We start from the raw sequence: 24,948 nt of genomic DNA, 5'->3' as shown, positions 1-24,948 counted from the left end.
ATCAGGGAACATATCAGGGATCCCTATGGACAATCTTGTAGAGTTGTGCTGCCCAAAATCTCAAAGTGTAACTAAACTTTTTGACAACTTCTGAAGTTTTAATCAGTGGGGATCAGGGTGAAGACACCCACCGATTGCTAATATGAAGGGGCAGAAGTGCTTATCTAGGCGCTGTACCCAACTGGCTCCGCTCTGAGCGATGTATGGGCTCAACTAAAAAAAAAAAAACTGTTCTCTGAGGAGCAGCAAAGCATTTTAGGTTTAATTCCAAGCTCCACAGGCCCCTTCCTTCTGGGCTCACGTAACCTCACTGACATTATCTTCCGAGAGCTTTCAAAGCCAAGTTCCAACACCTAGTAATGAGGGGATATTTGTAAGCCTGTGCATGAATGACAAGACCCCTCTCCATACTGAATAGACGGGCATTTCTTACAGTTACATTTAGGCCAAATCTGTTTGGGAAAACATGCATGCTGGTACATCGCCCTAAACCGGATACCTATGAAACGGATCCGTGGAAGATATATGTAATGCAAGCTGATGTTCTGCAATAAATCTCCTGCTTTCAGGTCAGTGTTATGCGACAAGCTCAGGACTATCTCACAGAGGAATCACCATTACACTATTATTGAACCCTTCCAGTGCAGTTCTCTGAAGAGTGGCCAACGTGGTGACCTCTTTCCTGGTTCAATCATTGTCTACCAATTTTTTTCCTCCCGTTGCTCTTGCAAAGTAATCATGCCCTCTTCTTCAATACCGGTGAACCAGTATCTGGACCTTACTTTCCTACTTCCCTTTACTGCTGCCCTATTTCTAATATTTAACCTCCCATGCTCACTTTTTGTGCCCAACAAAGCCGTTGCCTCATCCTGATATACGTTATCTTCTCTTCAACCCCCCCACCACCACCACCACCACCACCACCAAATATACATCTTCACTACCAGCTAATCTCATGGCCATGTTCTACGTAGAAGCCTACCTGGCTGTCTAGGTTTAAGTACCTACATCACATTACCTACCTTGCCAACTAATGTGCTCTTGATGTTGCTGCTGCCCCACAGACTACCAAAACATACACTACCCCCGAGATCACTATAGGTTCATCTTCTTGCCCCAAATCTTAGCAGGCATGCATCTACTTTACTCCAAGATTTAAGAAAAATCTCTCCCGATGCTCACCCTTCTCTATTTCTTTCCATGTACCATCCATCAAGTGCAGTAGCGGTCAGTCATGTATCGTGGTCATCCTATGCCCCCTTCCACTTCATCCTTCCCCCCAATGCCTAACCTTTCCACTGCTCTTCGCGCACTTTTTGCCTATTCTCTTACGTTCTTAATAACATTTAAGCTCACCTGGTGTCCTCTCTACTGGGCGCATGGCAGATCTATCATCTCCATTTACCATCATCAACTTTCCATTCTATGCCCAACAAAGCCATTGCCTCCTCCTGATATGCATTATATTCTCTTCAACACCCCTCCTACCAAATATACATCTTTACTCCCAGCTAATCTCATGGCCATGGTCTAAGTAGAAGTCTACTTTGCTATCTAGGCTCAAGTACCTACATCACATTATCTACCTTGCCAACCAAGGTGCTCTAGGCGTTGCTGCTGTCCCACAGACTACCAAAACATACACTACCCCCGAGATTACCATGGTCATCCTATGCCCTCTTCCACTTCAGCCTTCCTCCCAATGCCTAACTTTACCACTGCTCTTGGCGCACTTTTTGCCCATTCTACCTTTCTGATATCATTTTCACTCAGATTTCTCAACTCTCATAGGTTTTTCTGGTGTCCTCTCCACTACTTGCCAATGAGCTATCCATCATCTATAGTACCCGCCTACACAACATGGCCTTTCGAGTACCACCTAAACAACATATACCTTCTCCCATTGGACCCAGAAGAACCAATCCATGCAGTGGGCTCCTTACCTTGTCCAGGAAGCAGAGCTTCTCCCTCGTCTTGGCATCAAGGATCTCCACCTCAAAATAAACAGTAGCACGTTTAGCGGGGGCTTTTTTCTTTGCAGGTTTAGAACGTTTTGCACTTGCTGCACTATCATTCTGCGACTTTGCCCGTTTTATTTCCGAAACCACAGAGTTCATATCCATGGCTATAAATCTCTTAAAGAAAGCGTATTGAGTCTTCTTTTACCCCGTCCGTCACGTTGACCACCAAGCTACTTCTGTATTGCCAAGTGTCTCTGCTTCCTTTCCTTAGTGACTCCCGATGATCTTATTCTCGGGGATATATTACTATCTCATCAATCTTTTTGCTTCCTCGGCAGTCTCAAACTTTCTCCATAAAAACAGACCTCTCTCTCCCCTAGGAAGCTGTCTCTACGACAGGTGTAGAAGTTTAGAACCAACTCTTGGATGAGATATCACTTTCTCATGCGTCCCATGTAGTTGCTTACATCGGGTCCTGCTCTTACACTATCTTAATATCTTCTCGTACTTTGCAGAGTTGCTCAAAAATATTAGCACATACAGGTTCTCTCTTCTACGTTCTCCCCCTTGCAGTCTCACACCCGGACTGTCCAGATGTAATATGAGGCAGATCTCTATATTTATCACTCACTAGGCTATTTCACATCTGCCGGTCTTTCTACACTTCCCCTGAGACTCCCACCCACTAAGGCCCCCACACATGGACACGATCGACTCCTTGATAGACCTCATCTTGTCATCTCTGCCCACTCTCTCTGGGTGTGCCAATCTCCTTGAATAATTATCACTTCTTCACCCAACTTCTCAGTCATTCCAGTTTATGATCCCCCGGACATGCTGTCCTCTTTTTTTTCCTTCTCAGCCCTCCCTCTAGCTGAGGATGTCTCTCTACACCTCTGCGGTTGTCTCTTGGTATTCATTGATCTCAGCAAATACCTAGGCTCCGTCCCAGGAACCTAAATATAGGCTGCTCCCCATACTACCTCCCCCTACGCAGCAAACACAAGACCCCCATACAACATGAGAGTGAGAAAACACACACCGTATAAGAGGCAAACCCTGAAAGAGGCGCTCCAGCAAGACATGAGACCTACCACAACAGAGGTGAGTACTCTCTGAATCATAGATACTCTGTTAACCCTTTCAGACCGCAATGATATCGATCAGGATATTGTGAATTACCTGGCAGGGTCAAACCTGACGAAATCGTATCTCACAGCAAATCCCCTGGTGGATTAGCACCCAGTAAAGTCTAGCAGTCATACCTGAATGGAGGACATCGTCCTCCTGCAACAGACGAGTAGAGTCAGGCTAGCAGGTCTGATTTTTTTTTGTGTTTTCTTTTTGTCTTTTGGGGTTCTTATTTTTCTAATACAGGAGATTGAAAGGAATTAGTGCAGCGATGCACAGCAGATACGGTCCTGGATAAATGGCTCTGGCAGATCTCAGGCAATTAAGAAGCGCTAATTAACATGGTTTTCCGATGGTTGACTTTTATAGCCTAGCACGGTCATGGCGTTCTTGTAGGTTGATTGATTTCCAAAGAGTTGACCACATATGGAGTCCACATATGCAAAAATTAGCTAAAATAAATCTTCCTATTTGTATAGCACCAATTTATTCTGCAGCGCTTTCAGGTAATTTATTACCCCTCACTAAGCTGGGTACTCATTTTATTGACTTCAGAGCCGGCTACCTGACTCAAGCCGGGGTTGAACTCGCAACCTTCAGGTCGTGAGCAAGAGCTTAGCACTCTGCGCCGCACGAGGCTCTAACAAGGACACCAGAGGCTCTAACAATGAGGCTGCTGCAACAAGGACACTATTGTTCTTGACATCAGTAGGTATCCCATCCGATAGAAACCTACAATATCTTTGGGAGAAAATCTCTTAATAGAAGGACTGATGCAAGGGGGAGTGGCAACAAGAAGGTGATTGCTGGTTATCCCAAAACTTTTCATTAGGTTTAAGATTTTTTGAGCACAACTTGATCACTATCCTGTTACCACTGGGGTTGTAAGTAGACCAAGACCTCCCTCCGGCTATCGATGTCAAAGATATTTCTGCTGAGCAATGGTCACATAAAATCTGGAACAGGAATATTAAAATGGTTATTCCTCCAAAATTATTTTTCACCTATCCGCAGGATAGGTGATAAATGTATATTTAATGGGTGTTCGACCGCTGGGATCCCAACAACGGCGCAGCGCAGGTCTTCCTAGTGAACAAAGCGGTAGTGTACTTATGTAATTACTGCTCCATTCAGTGTCTGTGGAGGAAGACGAGTACATCCATGATCATCATCATCCGCCCCAGAAAAGTTAATAAAGTAGAGGTTACACAGGAGCGCCACTGCTCCATTCACTAGGCAGACTCACAGTGCGCTGTTTTTGGGATCTGAGCGGTCTATCCCCCAGTGATCAATCATTGATCACCTATCTTATGGATAGGAGATTTTGGTGGGAATGAGATACGTTTAAAGGGAATCCGTTATTTTTTAGTGGCTCTCTTTAGGGGGGCAAAAGGCACGCTGATTACAGTGATAGGTCTACTGTGCGTATCTGTGCAGTAGTTTGGGAGAAACTTGCATTTTATTAATAGCACTTAGACACAGAGGACTAGTCCTCGATCTTCATGGACTGCAACTAGCGATGCCCACCCAGCCCTCCAGCTGTTTCTCTATGCCCAGTAATAGGCAGAGAGCAGTCAATCAGTGGCTGGAGGGTGGGCTGAGTGGAGCTAGTCTACAGCTCATGAATATCGAGGACTACCTCTTGTAGTCCTCCATGTCTGAATGCTACTGATAAAATGCAAGTTTCTCCAAAACAACTACACAGATGCATAGAGCAGATATATCACTGTAATTAGTGCGATGGTCACTACTTTACGCTGCTTTTTGAGAACTATGAAAAAGATGGCAACAGACTCCTTAAAGTTGAGGTCCAGGTTTGTATATTTTTCTCTTAAAGCAGCAGATCTGGAAAATGCTCCAATGAAAAAATGCATGGTTTTGTACGCCATGTTTTTTTCCCTACTGAAATCAGTGGGTGTCCTAATAGTCAAACCCCCATCAATACATACTAATATCCTTGTGAGAACTGCAGCAAGCCCTGTGTTTGGGGGCAATTTTTGTAAGCCTGTTTACTACGATCCCATCTGGCCTCTGGGTAAACCAACCTAGGTGTCAATTTACAAGCTGGCAAAAAGTTTCATGGATATCAATAGAACCAGCAGAAAGTATCGAGGAAGTATTTTCCTCTTGGGATTTCTAGAATAGCTCCCTGCATCCCTGGCAAGCATTAAATAGGACCGCTTCGTTCTTCTGGCATGCCTGTTTTAGTAAATACTGTTATTTCCCATAAGTCCAGGCAGGTCATGTTTCTCCTTGTGGAGAGCATCACTGGGGTGTCTTGTATAGGTCATGCAATGCTCCCTGGGAAAAAGCCATGCAAATATGTTCTTAATGCAAATGTATGCATTTACTAAAATGTAGGTGTTCCCATTCCGCTTGTCTACACAGTCTGATTGGACGGTATTAGTGTGTAGTTGACAAGGGGGCATGACCCATCATCTAACAAGCTGCTAGCAGGTGGAAGATTCCAACAAGCAGAGCATAATCCCAGCTGACAGGTGCCTGGCTCTGGCTGGTGGCTGTGTCCACTGTTAAGCCCCAAGGTCCACAGATACGGGATGTACAAAGTGAGGATGAAGTGGTAACCGATACTGCAGAGACAACATGGTGGAACTCAGGGGTCTTCTCAGCCGGACCTGCCAGACCACAGGTTTGTGTCCCAGATCCCCAGTACTATGTAAGGCACCGGACTGGATGAGCAACGCTGGGTGCATATATGTAGCACAGCCTGGCGGTATACCAACGTACTGCACGCTTGTCTGGGTATACTAGAGTGCAGGGAGGTCAAACCCAATCTCATTGAGGGCCAAATCAGCCTTATGGCTGCCTTCAAAGGGCCAATTGTAATTGGAAGACTGTGTGGTAAGGGCTTATTAACACGAACGTATTTGCGTATGGCAATCGGCCATTGAAGTGAATGGGCCAGTGAAAATGCGTATTTGTGAGCCGTTTCAATGGGTCCGCCTGCATTCTCTTTTGTGTGCAAATATGCAGTGTATTTGCAGTGACTCCAATAGTGGCTGCAATAGTAATAATGCCCCCCAATAGTAATAGTGCACCCCGCCGTGGCCTCCAGTAGTAATAGGACCCCCCCACCGTGGCCCCCATTAGTAATAGGACCCCCCCCACCGTGGCCCCCATTAGTAATAGGACTCCCCCACCGTGGCCCCCATTAGTAATAGGACCCCCACACCGTGGCCCCCATTAGTAATAGGACCCCCCCCACCATGGCCCCCATTAGTAATAGGACCCCCCACTGTGGCCCCCATTAGTATTAAGTACTGCCCATAGTGGCCCCCAGTAGTAATAAGTACTGCCCATAGTAGTCCCAGTAGTAACAGCGACCTCTCCATTGGTCTCTAGCCGAGCAGCATTCCACTCACCCAGCCTGCAGGTCCAGTCCAGCAGTGCACTCTGTGACTGCTTACCTCTCCCCTTGGCGCCTGCGCTGTGTACAGAATGGCACACACAGACACCTGGGGGAAGAGGTCAGCGGTGACAGACTGCACTACTACTGCCGCCGCCAGACTGGACCTACTGCTGGCGAGGTACATAACGTAAGGTGGCAGTGCGAATCGGCTCGTGGGCCATGTGTTTGTCACATTTGCTATAGTGCACTGGCCAACATTTGTAGCCATGTCACTAAGAACATGCAGCGGAGCTTCTGCACAGAATCTGGGAGCGTTGAAATCTCTGGGTAACACCCAGCTGTCAATGTATTCATAGATTTCCAGGAGGAACAACAGAGGAATGTTATAGTTCTAAGAAAAGACGCTTCAGCATTTTTATTTTATGGGCAATATAAGTATTTCGGAGAGCGAGCACGTCCTCCTGACACAGATACAGCGCGCCACCACCCTGTCTTCTGCTGATGCAAGCGCTCACTTGCCTTCCCAGCATCGAGTGATTACAATATCAGATGCATATTTATCTGGTAATCACGTGCAGCTCTCCGGGGCTCATGGACGCTGTGTGCAGCGCTGCAACAGGGGGACGGGCACAGTAGCTGGAGGGCTTTCAGGCAGCAGTAATCTCACTAAGGTGTTAACAGCGTTTCCACATAGTGGATGCGCGGCAGAACAGCAGGAGGCATCCCAGCGAGGTCCGCGTGTAAACAGCTGCAGCCCCCAACCAGGGCCACTGGAGTTCATGAGTCTTCAGGAGAGAAGCCATTCATTTAAAGGGGTGGTGCTAAAATTGCAAGCTATCCCCTATCCTGCAGTGACACAAGAGTCCCGTTTCCATGATAGGCGGGGGTCTCAGCAGTGAGACCCCCAATATCGAGAAGGGGACTACCATGTCCTTTTCTGCCCTTCACTGCGGGACTTGCTTCTTCCCCTGCAGTCATGTCAGCACAAAGGGAGTGCAGGCCGAGCATGTGCAGTCTATTCATTGCAATGGGGCTGATGGAAATACCTGAGCAGGTGCAGCACAGGTGTCCGCACAGTCCCATTGAGAGTGAATGGAGTGTTAGTGCATTTGTGTGACCAGTGCTACCTTTGGTCTCCTCCTCACTGCGAGGGGTGCAGTTACACCGCAGTGAGGAGGACAGGGGATACAGGACCCCTGATCCCAAGACCTCCACCAATCCTGTGGATAGGGAATAACTTGTAATTCTGGTACAACCCCTTTATTGAGCAATGGATACTGAATGGTCACTTTATTAGAGACCCCCATCTAGAATCGTGTTGGACCTTTTTTGGCCTTCAGAACCACAACAATTCTTCATAGCATAGACTCCACTAGGTGTTGGAATCATTCTGCAGAAATATCGGCCCCTGCGGACAGGAAGCTTCTTGTAGATGCCGCCGATTAGATGGAAGTACTGACATGTTCTGAATAGCTAACGGGAAGGGTTCATCAATTCATGCTGCTTGCGCCAAATTCTGACCTGCCATCAGCACGGGGCCACAGAGATCTGGATTCATCTGACCAGGGGATGATTTTCTGCTGCTCGGTGATACAATTTTTGTGCTCTTCTACCCACTAGAGTTTTGTCTTTCTGTTTGTCATAGCAACGATACTGGAATTGGTCGCCTGCTGTTGTAGTTCATCCGCGCTAAGGAACGACGAGTTGTGCGCTTTGACACGGTAGTTGGAGGAGGAGCATTGGATTTGGCTCAATTTGCTTGACTGTCCACCATCTGTCCATCAAAGTGATTCTTCACCTCCTCCTCTGACACCTTTCAAGAACGAATTCTTTACACCCACATGACCCCTTTTTGTTGGATGTTTTTCCTGATCACACCATTCTCGGTATACTCTCCACACCGCCACACGAGAAAACCCCGGAAGGCTGGCAGTGTATGAAATCCTGGCAAGTTTAGTACCAATGATCAGGTCTCGTTGGAAGTCACTCAGATCGCTGAATTCTCCCATCTAATTCACACAAACGGATTCACGTGACTTTATGCTACACTCGGGGTCACGGCTCTAATTTCCATATAGGGAGATGCTGATTGTAAAAGAAATGGGAGCTACAATGAAGTGGCCATTCCGGGTATATTTCTACCCAGTATGGTGCTGTACCATTGCCTCCTGTGTGGAGGAGGAGGTGGCTGCATGATGTCATCAGGGGCTGATATTAGTTTATAACATGATAGGTTATCACAGAAATATGATACATCAGCACTTAACACAAATGCAGTCTCAAGTCCCTTTCAGCACTGTGACTAGGCGCTTTTATACTTTTATCTCCTCTGTGCGGTGACCAGCGGGCCACAACTGCGTCCGACCAAAACTGCCAGATCCATTTTATTTATGGGGATTTTTCATGATCCGCGCCCAAAATTATAGGATTAGAAAAACATGTCTGCTTTCTTCTTGAAACCGTCTCAGGTTCTGTGTGGCTTTGCAGATAAGGTGCATTCACTTGAAATGGGGCTGAGCAGCAATACCAGACACAACCCATGTGTGGCGCTGTTTTTTTGGAAATCAGGACAATCCCTTTTATAAATTCATGTGCCATGAAATGTCATCCATAAGTGCTAATTCAGCGCTTCATGGCACGAATATCCGCTGGTACGGTTTACTTGGGTTATGGCGCCTGGACTTTGGCAAAGCTGGGGCAGACTTGACAAGTGGGTATATGGTTAAATATTTAGACTTTTCATAAACAGGTTGCCGCTTCTTGAAAACTAATCTAGCAAGCAACCGAGCGCCATGAGTCCGGTCTCAGAGACTCTCAGCGATCAGCTGCTGCCGACTGGACATACCCCTCTAGCAGAAATGTACTTTTATGTGCCGGCCTTTCCAAGGAAAGAGGCGTTTGGTCTGTCTGAGCGGGACCGCCCGTGGTGTCTATAGGCACTAGAAGGACCTGTAGACGGCAAGCGTAGACATGAGACAACACTATCAGGGCTCATTCACACAAGGGAATTTGCGCAGCTAACTTAAACACGCAAATAAACGCGGTCATTAGAACCAATGGTTTCCTAGGTTACCGTTCAGATTAAAGAATTTTAGCGCGCAAAAGAAGAAAAAAAAAAGGGGAAATTCTCTGCTGCGCGAAAATGTAACGGTTGACCTATCTTTGGTGTGCAAAGCACAAGGGTGTCCATAGTCTCCTATGGGAGACTATGCAAGCCGGCCGACGAGGGGAGAACAAGGGATTCCCCCACAGCGGGGATGGAGGACGTTCCCTTGTTCTTCCCTGCAGGAGACATCCCTTAAACTTCTCCATCCCCACTGCGGGGAATCCCTTGTTCTCTCATGCAGGGGAACCCCTCCATCCCCGCTAAAATAAAGGAGGTCCCTGGTGATGAAAGGAAGCCCCGGGAGAACCCCCTTCATTGCAGACAAGGATGAAGGGAAGCCCTGCTGTGGAGATGTAGGGGGTTCCCTTCCTCCCGCTCTCTCCTCCAGGAGCTGCAGCGCATTTTTTCTGTAACACGCAGCTCCAGATCCTGTGAATGGACGATTTTCACACTCATGAAGCTCGGGACTCGACCGAGAAAAATGGTTCATTACGTGATTTATTTTATGCAGCTGGATGCAATTTTTGGCGCGGCTATCTTCTGCACGATTTCTACGCCCGTGTGAATGAGCTCTTAGGCCGGCCTCACACATTCCTGTAATTTCAGCAGTGGATTAAGCTGCAGATATTCCACAGCATTATTTATGCTGCAGATTTTAACCCTTGAAATACAAGAGTGAAATTCACAGCAGATTCGCCATAAAAACCGCGGCCTAATTCACACCATTTAGACCAAATTCCCACGGCCGAGAAAATCGTGCAAGATTTGTGCGTTACGAAACACACAGATGTCGCACGCATATGAACCCTATTCTTTTGAATGGGGTAAAGAGCTATGTACTAAGAAAATTGGATACCGCGCTCCTAGGAACATCCATCTCCCGGACAACAGTCTCTTTCTTTTACCCCTTTTGAATGGGGTCATATACATGCGCGACTTTTTCCCCCGCATCGCGGTCTGAGTTTCTCGGATCGATGTCGCGCTCACCCGCGGCAGATTTCTTGCAGAAGTTTCTGTGACTGCCACATTTATCTGCAAGGCTTTCCTAGAACTCCGTGTCTTTTGACTGACACGAAGGGTTAACAAAGCAGCGGCGTTATCAGAGAACTTTACCCCCTCGTACCAGGGTACTCGTCCAATGGGTCACTGGCGCTGCCAGACGATAGGCCCGGTGACAACGGGAGCAGGGTCAGCGACAGCCCATAGCTTGACCAGTAGCGGGGCACCGCAGGCAGTAGGGATTACCCGCAGAGCCCCCTCTAACACAGAAGTCCCCAACTCCAGTGCTCAGGGACCCCCAACAGGTCATGTTTTCAGGATATCCTATAGTAAGAACACCTGTGGCAATGTCTGAGGCACCGACAATAATTACATCCCCTGTGCTGAGGAAATCCTGAAAACATGACCTGTTGGGGGTCCCTGAGCACTGGAGTTGGGGAACACTGCTCTAACAGACCCTCAGTCCATTGTTGTCATGGAGACCTGTGTGCGCTCAACTCCACATTCACATCTACATGCCCACTTGTGCAAAAATGCCAGTTATGTGTGTCCATTAATGTATTTGGTACCACACAAGGTCTCCATGACAACGGCGCTTGTCTCAGTAGTGCAGCCTCAGGCTTTGGGCCTGGACTTTCAAGTGACCAAATCTGAGCGCAGGCGTAAGATATAACAGGACGGTTTCACATCTTTGATGACGTCTCCCGTGAGAAATAACGAACGCGTCAAAATCCGGATCCGGTTATCTTTTTGGGACTATGCTGTGGGAACTAAAACCGTTGTCTCTGCCTCACGCGGTCGGTCGGGGCTGCGTACTATGTGCGTATCTTTCACGCTCATAATACGCAGCACACCGCTAAATCTGCTGTACCTTGTGAACTTAATGCGTATTTTAAACCCCCCATAACCTATAATACGCGCAGGATGCGCCAAAATAGGACCCGCGGGGTTTTCTGTCACACACAATATGCTTGTGAAAAAAAAAACATGTCTGAATGTCCGCATGTAAATCAATGGGCTTCTAGGACCCCGTATTACACACGTGAAAAACACACGCTAAGGCCAGATCCACACAGGCGTATGCATATTTGTGCGTGTGTGAGAGTGTAGCGTTTCGGCGGAGCGAACAATGCTTCTTTGTGCGCACACCAGCGTATTTTACTGTACTTTTTGCGCCCGCATGCCATGTTCATTTGCGCTCAAAAAACAAAGACGCAAAAATCCCCCATGGAGATATATACGGGAGTGTAAAAAACACCACAAACACGGATGTTACATGCGTGTAAATGGCGGTTTTACGAATGTTGCTAGGAGACATTGAAAACAAAAAAGTGACAAAATAGAAAAAAATTGGACCTTCTAGCGGGGTTATTATTTTTAAGGTATGAAAGGTGTACGACACGCACACACACGCGCAGCGACACGCGCACACACACGCGCAGCCACACGCGCGCAGCCACACACACACACGCGCAGCCACACACACACACGCAGCGACACGCACACACACACGCAGCGACACGCACACACACACGCAGCGACACGCACACACACACGCAGCAACACTGGTCCGTTTTTCCCAGACCAAACTGCGTCCGCCCGTGCGCAGGCGCACTACACTGCATCATTATACGCTGCGTCCACAACGGGCGTTTCGCTCAATAAAACATCACCAAGAGGAGACGCCACAAAACCCAGCAGACTGCTTGCCGAGGCTAAAAGATACTAAAGCAAGAGGCGGCATGCTGGCGCTACCGCCATAATGGCTGAAGACACGCACCATGTCACCCGTCCGGCCAGGTACGCCATGTGGCGTTGGGCTGCGTTCACACTTTGCAGGTTTTTTGCTGTATTTTTGAACCAGAGGGGAGGGGGGAAAAAACGTATCAAAACGCACGCACGCTTTTTTTCTTAAGTTCAAAATTGCAGCAAAGTAAAACGCAAAGTGCGAACGCAGCCGTGTGGGTACAGATTTCAGATCTGCGGCTAGTGCTTTGTGTTGCGCCAAATACATGTCGGGACTGCACAGGGCACGACCTTAGGCTGGGCTCAGACGACTGTAATTCGCTGCGAGGCGGCATGTAGCAAGTACGCATTGACATTCCGTAGTTGGCGCCATTCTCTATTTTCGAGTGTATGCACGCATAAAACATGCTGCGATTTTTATTGCGCACATATGACGTGTGAGTGGCAATATGGGACCTATAGGAGATTGCTACAGCATATCCCGCACACGTAATACGCGGTGACAGTACGCTCGTGTAAGTCCGGCCTAAATACGAACAGCTCACAGGGCAGGCCTAATAGAACTGCTGAGTAATGTGTTACTAAGGACTATGGGAGACCCCACCAGCCATCAGGCATTATCCTCTATGGCCCAATGTAACATGCTATCACTTCTCGCGTTCTACAACTGTTTTGTCCCTCAGCGGCCCCCGTCTATCAGCTCTCAGCTCAGGCCATCAGTCACGGAGGATTATACCAAGTCTCTAAAAAGGTCGTTCTGCAGTCCCAGAACAGCGGCCCTCCATTCACCCCTCCAATGCACTCGGAGACCTTGCAGACCGCTCACCCCTCAACCTACCTCATAGTGCTTCATGGTTCCGCCGGGCACTTAGGCCACAGTGACAGCAAGTCGAGTACCTGCCGGGGATGCAGACAGGGGCGTGGCCAAGTGATAGACAGATGACTTAACCAATCAGATCGCGAAACGGGAGTCAATGGGTGAGTGTTTAGAACGCTCAGCCAGTCAGAGTTCCAGTTCCTTCTATGGGCGGAATTAGAGTAAGGTGCAATGGGCGGGACGCGAGGGAGGGGCTTGAATGATTGACATATAACCTTCCAATAGAAAGCAAGATATGTATCATGCTTTCTTTCCAGCCAATGCGCGTCGGAGGTGTGGCGGTAATGATGGACAGCGGGCAGGCTATTTGTAGCGCGGCACATGGGAGGGGCTGCTGGTTACTCAGCGCCAAATCTATCAGTCATTGTAGCAATAGGGGAAGTAGCTGAAAGAGTTAAACCTGGCTACAAATCACTTAAAGGGGATCTCCATTATTAGTCGTTTGCTGCGTTTAAACGAGCGAAACTCAATGATAATCCTCCAGTTTAATCGCGAAGCAGCGAACGACCGACAAGCGAGAATCGAGAGTTTCTCATTCGCCGTTCAGTTCTACATAAAAATTCATCGCCGCCCATGCAGTTTAAACCGGCTGGGCTCAGACGGGCGTAAACATATGTACATGCGCTTTTGTGCTATCAGTTTGCATAATGGCAATGTGTTTTTGCGTGTGCGCAAAAAAAATAGAAAAACCTGCACGCATGCTCCCATTGATTCCAATAGGCGATGAAGTTTAATAGGTGGTATTTTTGTACGTAATAAGGACGAAAATAAGACATGCATATTTTTTTTGCGCAAACAAAATGCGCATGTGGACGAACCCATCGAAATCAATTGGCTGTATTCACTGCGTATTAGGATTTACACACGGAATACGCAGCGTAAACGCGCTCATGGAAATAAGCCATACTTATGTGGGCAAGTGCGATTTTGGTCAATGAAAAACAATTTTCCGCTTTTAATGCGATTTTTGTGTGTTTTATGCCTTTTTACAATTTCTACGCGTGATTCGCTCCGGACTTCCTGCTTCGCGTGATCTGTTTTTTGGAACACTTCTTTAGAAAATATTGGGCGATTATTTCTCCAAGTGTAAGCTCGCTCGTGTGCGTTCGGCCGTTCAGCTGACTGTGAGCTTTTTCTGTAGCGAGTTCTGTCCATCTTGAAATCGGACAGAATGCACACGGGGTGACCGCAGTCACCCTGTATAGTACTGAGGCCGGATTCACGGGCCAGTGTGATATTGGAACGAAGACTCGGCGAGATATCGCGCTTGCGTGTCCGCTTTACACAGTGATGCCAGGCGTTTTTCAATCAAAGACGCCTCGTATCACTTCTCTAGAATTGTGGTCCACGGGCGCGCGTCATGTGCGTTGGAGGATCCCAAGGTTTTCCAATTGGTTTTAGTGGCAACCATCACATCGCACAGCATGTGAGTGCCATGCAATGTCTTTTAGGGTCCCAGGGGAACGGCCAAATATAGAGCGCCGCTGTGAAGGAAAAACTCATGTGAAAATTGCCAATCAAAAGAATGGATTTCTTATTTGCATGGTGTGTCTCGCAACGCACAACACTTGTGGGAGATTCTCGTGTAAATTAAGCTTAATAATGACTCCCTTCATGATTCTAATAATAAGTGACCCCCATAGTGGCACCAGTAGTAAAAGTCTCTCCCCAGTAGTAATACTGTCTGCCATAGTGTCCCCAGTAGTATTAGTATTAGTATCTGCCATAGTGGCCGCAGTAGTAATAGTGTCTGCCATAGTGGTCCCAGTAGTAATTGTGTCTGCCGTAGTGGCCCCAGTAATAATAGTGTCTGCTATAGTGGCCCCAGTAGTAATTGTGTCTGCCATAGTGGTCCCAGTAGTAATTGTGTCTGCCGTAGTGGCCCCAGTAATAATAGTGTCTGCCGTAGTGGCCCCAGTAATAATAGTGTCTGCCGTAGTGGCCCCAGTAGTAATAGTGTCTGCTATAGTGGCCCCAGTAGTAATTGTGTCTGCCGTAGTGGCCCCAGTAGTAATAGTGTCTGCCATAGTGGCCCCAGTAGTAATAGTGTCTGCTATAGTGGCCCCATCAGTAATAATGTCTGCCGTAGTGGCCGCAGTAGTAATAGTGTCTGACATAGTGGCCCCGGTAGTAATAGTATCTGCCGTAGTGGCCGCAGTAGTAATAGTGTCTGCTATAGTGGCCCCAGTAGTAATAGTGTCTGCCATAGTTGCCCCATCAGTAATAATGTCTGCCGTAGTGGCCGCAGTAGTAATAGTGTCTGCTATAGTGGCCCCAGTAGTAATTGTGTCTGCCGTAGTGGCCGCAGTAGTAATAGTGTCTGCCGTAGTGGCCCCAGTAGTAATAGTGTCTGCTATAGTGGCCCCAGTAGTAATAGTGTCTGCCGTAGTGGCCGCAGTAGTAATAGTGTCTGCCGTAGTGGCACCAGTAGTAATAGTGTCTGCCATAGTTGCCCCATCAGTAATAATGTCTGCCGTAGTGGCCGCAGTAGTAATAGTGTCTGCTATAGTGGCCCCAGTAGTAATAGTGTCTGCCGTAGTGGCCCCAGTAGTAATAGTGCCTGCCATAGTGGCCGCAGTAGTAATAGTGTCTGCCGTAGTGGCCGCAGTAGTAATAGTGTCTGCCGTAGTGGCCCCAGTAGTAATAGTGTCTGCCATAGTTGCCCCATCAGTAATAATGTCTGCCGTAGTGGCCGCAGTAGTAATAGTGTCTGCTATAGTGGCCCCAGTAGTAATAGTGTCTGCCGTAGTGGCCCCAGTAGTAATAGTGTCTGCCGTAGTGGCCCCAGTAGTAATAGTGTCTGCCATAGTTGCCCCATCAGTAATAATGTCTGCCGTAGTGGCCGCAGTAGTAATAGTGTCTGCCATAGTGGCCGCAGTAGTAATAGTGTCTGCCGTAGTGGCCGCAGTAGTAATAGTGTCTGCCGTAGTGGCCCCAGTTGTAATAGTGTCTGCCATAGTTGCCCCATCAGTAATAATGTCTGCCGTAGTGGCCGCAGTAGTAATAGTGTCTGCTATAGTGGCCCCAGTAGTAATTGTGTCTGCCGTAGTGGCCGCAGTAGTAATAGTGTCTGCCGTAGTGGCCGCAGTAGTAATAGTGTCTGCCATAGTGGCCGCAGTAGTAATAGTGTCTGCCGTAGTGGCCGCAGTAGTAATAGTGTCTGCCATAGTGGCCGCAGTAGTAATAGTGTCTGCCGTAGTGGCCGCAGTAGTAATAGTGTCTGCCGTAGTGGCCCCAGTAGTAATAGTGTCTGCCATAGTTGCCCCATCAGTAATAATGTCTGCCGTAGTGGCCGCAGTAGTAATAGTGTCTGCCATAGTTGCCCCATCAGTAATAATGTCTGCCGTAGTGGCCCCAGTGGTAATAGTGTCTGCCATAGTTGCCCCATCAGTAATAATGTCTGCCGTAGTGGCCGCAGTAGTTTTAGTGTCTGCCATAGTGGCCGCAGTAGTAATAGTGTCTGCCGTAGTGGCCGCAGTAGTAATAGTGTCTGCCGTAGTGGCCGCAGTAGTAATAGTGTCTGCCATAGTGGCCGCAGTAGTAATAGTGTCTGCCATAGTGGCCGCAGTAGTAATAGTGTCTGCCATAGTGGCCGCAGTAGTAATAGTGTCTGCCATAGTGGCCGCAGTAGTAATAGTGTCTGCCATAGTGGCCGCAGTAGTAATAGTGTCTGCCATAGTGGCCGCAGTAGTAATAGTGTCTGCCATAGTGGCCGCAGTAGTAATAGTGTCTGCCGTAGTGGCCGCAGTAGTAATAGTGTCTGCCGTAGTGGCCCTGCAGCTGGGCAGCAACCCAACAGCATCAAGCATTTATCTCACTAAGGGCTCCCGCACACTGGCGAGAGTGATATCAGGATGTGATTGACGCCCCGATATCGCTCTCGCAATCCTTCAGAAGCCCTGGATGCAAGACGTTTCCGCAGGGCTGAAGGAATCTCCTGCTGTGGCTGTCATAGCGATGGCAGGAGATAGTGATGTTCTCCCATGGACATCAATGGGGCCAGCGGCGGCAGCAGCGCCAGCCTTACCGAAACCAATGGAACACAATCGCAATCCTCTGCCACTGCTCTGAAAACAGTGGCAGGGGACTCTCTACGACCAGGATTTTCGGGGGAAAAGGGGAGGGGCCTTGAAATATAAGCCCTACCCCGAAAATAATCAATAACTGTAAAAAAGAAAAATACAGCACCTTAGTAGCACTGTCATCTCTGGCGCGTCTTCTTGCAGGTTCGCGGCCCTCTTCTTCTGCTGCTGTTCTGGCTGGGGATTGAAAAATCCCCGCCTCCTGAAGTGCTGTCTCTGATTGGTCACAGCGCTCAGCCAATCAGAAGCAGCACTTTCAGGATGCGGGGATTTTCAATCCACGGCCAGAAGAGAAGCAGAAAAAGAGTTCCGGGACCTGCAAGAAGACACACCAGAGATGACAGCGCTTCCCGGGTGGTGTATTCTTATTTTTTATTTTTTTCTTACAGTTATTGATTATTTTCGGGGGGACTTATATTTCAAAAGTCTCGGAACTTAGCCCCGCCCCCGTCCCCTCCCATTGCAAATAGTGGTGAGGGGGCGAGAGCTCAGTGCGTTGCTCCCAGCTCTTCCAGCCACCTTTCCCTGCAGAGAGGGACACGTTATATCGGCTGGGCGTGAAAACCCGGTCATCTGAATAAGCCCTAATACACACATGCGTGTGCAATAATCTGCCACTAATAAACTACAGCATGGATTGCCATTCAAGTCAAGGACGCAGGTCTGACCTGGACTCTATTTCTGCCTGTGTGAACGACAGTCTACATCATAGTTTGGGAATAGTTTAACGGGATATACCCATCTGTTTACATGATATGCTATATATGTGTAATATACATAGATCTCACTGCTGGGACCTACACATATGTTGGGAATAAGGAGTCTTCAACCCCCACCAGCCAGTACCTAGCTATACCCCTGTCTAGGGGCGTTTGATCATGTGGCGGAAAATAAAGTATAGCAAAAAAAATAAAAACATGAAACAAACAGATTTTAATGGGGGACACTCCAGGGAAAATCTATATTGTTTGCCCTGGGTGCAATTGCCATACCAAGCATATTTCTGCAGTTGACTGCCTTGTGAGAGCCTCAATGTGACTCTCATAGGCATGAATAGAGAAAAGTCACTTCTAGGACTTAGAAGTCATCAGAGCATACAGCTGGTCACAACTGAGATCACGTGGGATAACCGGAGACTGGGGGAGAGCCAAAGACTCAGCAAAGTAGGGATTGGAAAGTATGTCAACTGCCCTGATATGCTCGGTATGGTATTTGCACCCCGGTGGTAGTGGTAAAAAGTTTTCCTAGACTGACCCTTTAATAGAACCCATGTAAAGTGAAATAATATTTGGTTTCCCTATAAACAACATATAGTATAAATATTAATTGTCCTGACAAAAAAAAGTTATTTGCTGCAGGCTGTTCCTAACTACTCACTATTGTCTGCGCCTCTCACACATCTTCTGAAATAACCAGAAAGACGTGAAATAATACCAATAATTAGCAAATAATAAATCAGAAGCAGTGGCAAATAAACAGCTGATGATTGTGTGCTGATCCTGTACCTCCAAATCTCATGGACCTCACCAAATGATGCTGGGTCTGAAAAAAAAAATGTACATATAAATATGAGATGAGATGACAGCCGGTCAGCTCTCCAGCTTACCTCTCAATAATTCTGTCACCGTATAGTGTAAGTACTCAAATACCAGCTATACATAGTGATAGTGTTTACAGTGCAGTTAACTCCAGTGATCACAGGTGATGTCTTCTTTGATTGGAATCTTCCGTTTTCATTTTTTTTAATCTGGGCCCAGACCACCATGACGACTTCTTCTAGCCATTAGTTGTCTCTGCAGACTCTTGCCATCCTACAGCTACCCATAGTAAACCTCTCAGTGTCCCCTCTGTAGCCTTACTTACTAACATTGACCCCCTTTGTGGCCCACTTAGTTAAAGTGTTCTTCTTCTGCATTATATAGAGGTATACAAGGGCTGAGCCTCTGTGGTCTACAGTACTGCGCAAAAATTTTAGGCAGGTGTGGAAAAAATGTTGCAAAGTAAAAATGCTTTCAAAAATAGAAGTGTTACTATTTTATTTTTGTCAGTTAAGGCTGCCTGTCCACGGGCGTTGTGATATCCTGCGGTGGATCTCCGCCGCCGGAGAGCAGGAGCCAGCAGACGGATTTCCGTGGTGAGCCTATCTGACAGATAGGCTCACCGGGGAGAATCGCTATGATTCTCTGCTCGTGGACAGGGGGGGCTGCACTTTCCTTGGCAACGCTATGGAAAGCGTGCACTGCGTTCCCCATGGCCGTATTATCGCCGTGGGAAACGCAATGCAAAAACGCCCGTGGACAGGCAGCCTAAACAGGTTGCCAAAGGTTAGAAAAATATGGCTGCTTTCTACCAAACTTCACCACCTTTATCCATGGGGTTGTTTCTGGTACTGCAGGTCCATCGAAGTGAATGGGAGCTGAGCTGCAATACTACACAACCCACGGACAAAGGTGGCACTGTGTTTGAAAGAAAACAGCCATGTTTTTTTTAACTCTGGACAATCCCTTTAACAAAATGAAAAGTGAATTAACAAAAGAGAAGTGTAAATCAAATCAATATTTGGTGGGACCGTCCTTTTTCTTCAAAACAGAATCAATTCTTCCAGGTACATTAGCATAAAGTCAGGGGCTTTGTGGGATTATAGTCAGGTGTATGATTAACCAATTATACCAGATAGGTGATGATGATCAGCATTTTCATATGTAAGTACAGTCATTAACAGAAACAGCTGTGTAGGAGGCTTAAAAGTGGGTGAGGAACAGCTAAACTCTGTTACAAAGGTGAGGTTGCGGAGCACAGTTTCATGTCATAGGTCATACACCATGGCAAAACTGATCACAACATCATGACACAAGGTAGTCTTACTACATCAGCAAGGTCTCTGCCAGGCCACTGACTCACTGACTCGCCAAAAGTTCTCCAACTTCCCAATATCGTAGAAACATGAAATTTGGCGCAAGCATAGATTATCTCCAAAATAGGAAAAGTAATTGGGTCCCAACTCGATTATTCAATTCTAGCGCAAAAGAATTGGCGTCGAAATTTTACATACATAATCTAAATCTGTCACTTCCCAATGCCATAGTAACTTAAAATTTGGCACGGGCATTGATTATGACATAAATAGGAAAAGTTAATGGGTCCCAACTCGATTATTCAATTCTATGCGCAAAAGAATTAGCGTCCAAATTTTACGTGCGGAATCTAATTTTCTCACTTTCCGGTGTCATAGAAACAGGAAATTTGGCACGAGCATTGATTATGTCATAAATAGGAAAAGTTCGTAGGTCCTAACTCGATTATTCAATTCTATGCGCAAAAGAATTGGCGTCAAAATTTTACGTGCGGAATGTAATTTTTTCACTTTCCGGTGTCATAGAAACGGGAAATTTGGCACGAGCATTGATTATGCCATAAATAGGAAAAGCTAATGGGTCCCAACTCAATTATTCAATTCTATGCGCAAAAGAATTAGCGTCCAAATTTTACGTACAGAATGTAATTTCTTCCCTTTCCGGTGTCATAGAAACAGGAAATTTGGCACAAGCATTGATTATGTCATAAATAGGAAAAGTTAATGGGTCCCAACTCCATTATTCAATTCTAGCGCAAAAGAATTGGTGTCGAAATTTTACGTACGGAATGTAATTTTCTCACTTTCTGGTGTCATAGAAACGGAAAATTTGGCACGAGCATTGATTATGTCATAAATAGGAAAAGCTAATGGGTCCCAACTCGATTATTCAATTCTATGCGCAAAAGAATTAGCGTCCAAATTTTACGTACGGAATGTAATTTTTTCACTTTCCGGTGTCATAGAAACGTGAAATTTGGCACGAGCATTGATTATGTCATACATAGGAAAAGCTAATGGGTCCCAACTCGATTATTCAATTCTATTCGCAAAAGATTTTACCTGTGGCTCACCATCAGGGCCACAGGCTTTATCTGTTTGTTATTTTACTCTATGTTTGGCACACTAGGTAGCCTTATCTTGGGGACCTATTGTTTGAGCAGAAAAATTTGTTGAAGCCTATTGTTGGCTGCCTGCTTGAATATTAGATTGGTTGTCTGAACTTTTGATAGGAGTCTAGCATTTCTACATTAGTGTTGCTGACATTGCAACACTTGTAGGAGGATAGGTATGCAGCTTTAAATACAGGATCCTCTTTAGCTGACCTATCTGAACATGCACCTGACTTTCTATTAATGTCAGTGCATATACTAGAAATTCTACATTAGTGCTGCTAACATTGCAACACTTGTAGGAGGATAGGTATACAGCGCTAAATACAGGATCCTTATAGCTGACATATCTAAACACGCATCTGACTTGTGACTACTGTCAGTGCATAAGTCCTTTATCCGAGTCCTCCTTCCTTCTTTACCAACGTAGCCACTATACCATCGGACCCTGCTGGCTTTTTGTCTAACGGTGTCTGGTATATATATATATACCTGTTGGTATACATCTCCGCAGACAACCCACTTTATTGCCAATTTAATCCTACTGATTATATATCCTAGAAGAGGAAGATAGCTTAGTCAATTAAATGATTGACGCTATTAATCCCACTAAAGATTTTTTGGTCAAATATACATCTGTGGCTCCTGATGAACCGCTCTAAAGCGAGCGGAGAAACGCGTTGAGCCGTATTTCTCTGTGACTTCACCAGTCATTCAGAGCCGTAGTTCTCTGCGACCTCTACATACGACTGTCACCAGTCATTCAGTGCAGGAACTCTGTATATGCACTAAAGTTATCCACTTATACTGACCATGCTATTGTGACCATTATCTACATTGGAGACATTGGATGCATAATTCAAACTTGCACCGAAATATATCTTCTCCTCTTTTTTGTGTTAATGTATGTTAGTACTGTTAGTCAGCCCGTATATGTTTTTAAGAGTTTCTAATAAACTATATTCTTTTAGTCTATACCTGTGAAGGGCTTTTAAGAAAAATTTACATATAGACTTCCCGTCTCTGTGATAAACAACTTGATTATTCAATTCTATGCGCAAAAGAATTGGCGTCAAAATTTTACGTGCGAAATGTAATTTTTTCACTTTCCGGTGTCATAGAAACGGGAAATTTGGCACGAGCATTGATTATGTCATAAATAGGAAAAGCTAATGGGTCCCAACTCGATTATTCAATTCTATGCGCAAAAGAATTAGCGTCCAAATTTTACGTGCGGAATGTAATTTTCTCACTTTCCGATGTCATAGAAACGTGAAATTTGGCACAAGCATTGAATATGTCATAAATAGGAAAAGCTAATGGGTCCCAACTCCATTATTCAATTCTAAGCGCAAAAGAATTAGTGTCCAAATTTTATGTACGTAATCTAATTCTCTCACTTCCTGATGTCATTTTATATAAAGGTATGGTTACCTCCCCGTGGTGTTTCCTGGGTAACGCAGAGAACTATGCAAAATGGTGAACATATTTTTTTTCCTCAGTATCCATGACTTCATAAGCTTTTCCGTGTGAACACCAGATAAACACCAGTACCAAATTAACTCGGGCGAAGCCGGGTATATCAGCTAGTATATATATATATAATATATATATACATACATATATACCACCAATTCTAACATATTTCCCTATGCTCCATCTATGAGAGAATAATAATATAAGTAAGCACTGAATATATATTTGCAGTGAAAATAAAAATAGAGAACTGAGGCAAAATAAATAAAATGCTAAAAACGCATGTAAATAGCAATTGTAGCGAGCTCAAACCAATGCAATTTGGGTACAGTTTGAGTGCAATTGCTTTCTTCTCTGTGAAGTTCTGAAAATCAGTATGGAACATATGTGACTCAGGACCTGCAATGAAAGCCTCCCTGTTTGTGCATTGCACAGACTGTGGGGGAGGTGTGGGCATGTGTGGACTTGTGCACCGCTGCCATATTTATATGCAGCAGCACTCGGTTTAGGGACGCAATTTCATTTTTTTACAAACATGGTATTGCAAAGCCCTTTTATTTTTCAAGGATACGAGGGCTAAATAAAAATATACATATCCTAGAGAGCACCTTTAAGGGGTTATTCGGGTGACATTAAAGGGGTTTTGTCATTATAAGAAAAAAAATCAATACTTACCTATTCTACCCCAGGCAGTCTTTTTACCACATCTTCTCCCCGATGATCTTCTCCTGGCTCCTGCAGTCTCCCGGGTCACATAACCGCAAGCCAGCTGGGTCCTCTTGCTCCTGTTTTTAAGTGTCCATTCTCAGGAGTCTCCTTCCAGCAGGTCAGCGTAGGTTACGTCACTAGTGACACAACATTCACTAGTGGAATGCCAAGCTAACGTCGAAACTCCCCGCGAGTGTTCATATACTATTGTCTCGTGACAGCATGCATGCGCAGTCTCGGCAATAGCTTGGCATTCCTTGCTAGTCACTAGTGACATAGTGTACATTGACCTGAAGGAAGGAAACTGCCGAGAATGGCAGCTTCGTTACCCAAAGAAGAATCATCCGGCTTGCGGTCAGGTGACCCAGGGGACTGCAGGAGACAAGAAGATCGGCGAGGAGAAAATGCGGTAAGCAGCCTGATTGGGGAGGAATAGGTAAGTATAGATTTTTTTTTTTATGACAGAACCCTTCTAAGTAATGCCAATCACCAGATAGGGAATAATTAGCTAATCGGTGGGTTTCCAACTGCTTGGTCCCCTTTAAATCGTCAGAACCAGGGTACTGTTTTTCCCTAGAGACTGGCAAAATGAAGTATCAGTGCGCATGCTTGGTCCCTGTTCCATTAATTTTTAATGGGAATGCAGAAAATAGTTGAGTCATGCGGATAGAGGATACCTTAGTGTCACTGGTATACCCCTTTAAAGTTTGAGGTAAGCTAAAGGGCAACAGACTGTGGATTTTGATGTAGACTGTACATAATATTCTCTTATATTTTTTCATAATACAAACTACCCAGAAGCAGAAGCCAGATACCAAGAGGTGCATCAGGAACATCAAGCAGATTCCATAGGAGTTGAGCCATCATCTGTAGTAGTATCTGCATCAGATCCGACCAAGGGAAGAGACTTGCAATTTCTCAAGAGCAGCAGTCCTCTACATCAAAGCTACTTTAGCCTCCATGTTACTTTGCCATCTGCTCATGAAGGGCAAAGGGAGCCAGCCCTGGTGCAGCTATAGATGCTGGCCCATGGATCCAGATGCATTACATGGCCACAGCCAAGCAACGTTCTCAACAGAGTCCACCATATCTAGCAAAGTCCATCGTGCTGACATCGAGCTGCATAAATACTCTCCATTTGCTGAAATTCTTCACAAAATGACAGAGCCGGGACAGACAATAGTTGAATACTCTATTCTTCTTATGGTCAAGTAAATGGGCCGAGCACATTAGTCAGGTGAGCACAACCTTTACTGCAAGGATGCAAGTGGTCCAGTGTATCCCGGATGGGAGAGATGGGGAGACCCCAATCGATCCCGCTTCTATCACCAATTATCACATATCGACTATTCCGAGTACTCTCACTGCTATGAACACTCACGGCAAAGCCTTGATCGATCACTCGAGCGGAATTGCAAGTGCGGAGTCGTTAGAATACAGATGGATTTGTACCCAGATTTCCTGCATGCATTGAAAGCGAAAGCTCAAATCACCACCTGATCTGGTCTAATGGCTCCAGCACTCTA

The 24,948-nt window shown here is 46.1% G+C and overlaps 1 protein-coding gene across 2 annotated transcripts in view; it reads right to left on the bottom strand.

Moving 5' to 3' along the window:
• The window catches only part of TECR (trans-2,3-enoyl-CoA reductase), a 31,927-nt gene extending 18,648 nt beyond the window's left edge, over window positions 1–13,279 (bottom strand). The window contains exons 1-2 of one of the 2 annotated variants that reach the window (XM_066593224.1): window positions 13,152–13,279; window positions 1,944–1,994 (exon numbers count right to left, since the gene is read on the bottom strand). In XM_066593224.1, the coding sequence (XP_066449321.1) occupies window positions 1,944–1,994; window positions 13,152–13,166 (66 nt within the window). In that variant the 5' untranslated portion in view covers window positions 13,167–13,279. Of the gene's footprint in view, window positions 1–1,943; window positions 2,863–13,151 lie in introns of those variants that run through there. The other variant, XM_066593223.1, reaches the window with a different exon arrangement.
• Between the last annotated feature and the right edge of the window lie 11,669 nt (window positions 13,280–24,948).

This window comes from Eleutherodactylus coqui, chromosome 2, assembly GCF_035609145.1.
Source record: "Eleutherodactylus coqui strain aEleCoq1 chromosome 2, aEleCoq1.hap1, whole genome shotgun sequence".
In the NCBI taxonomy this organism is placed as follows: Eukaryota; Metazoa; Chordata; class Amphibia; order Anura; family Eleutherodactylidae; genus Eleutherodactylus; species Eleutherodactylus coqui.
This window is presented reverse-complemented; position numbering and strand designations above follow the sequence as displayed.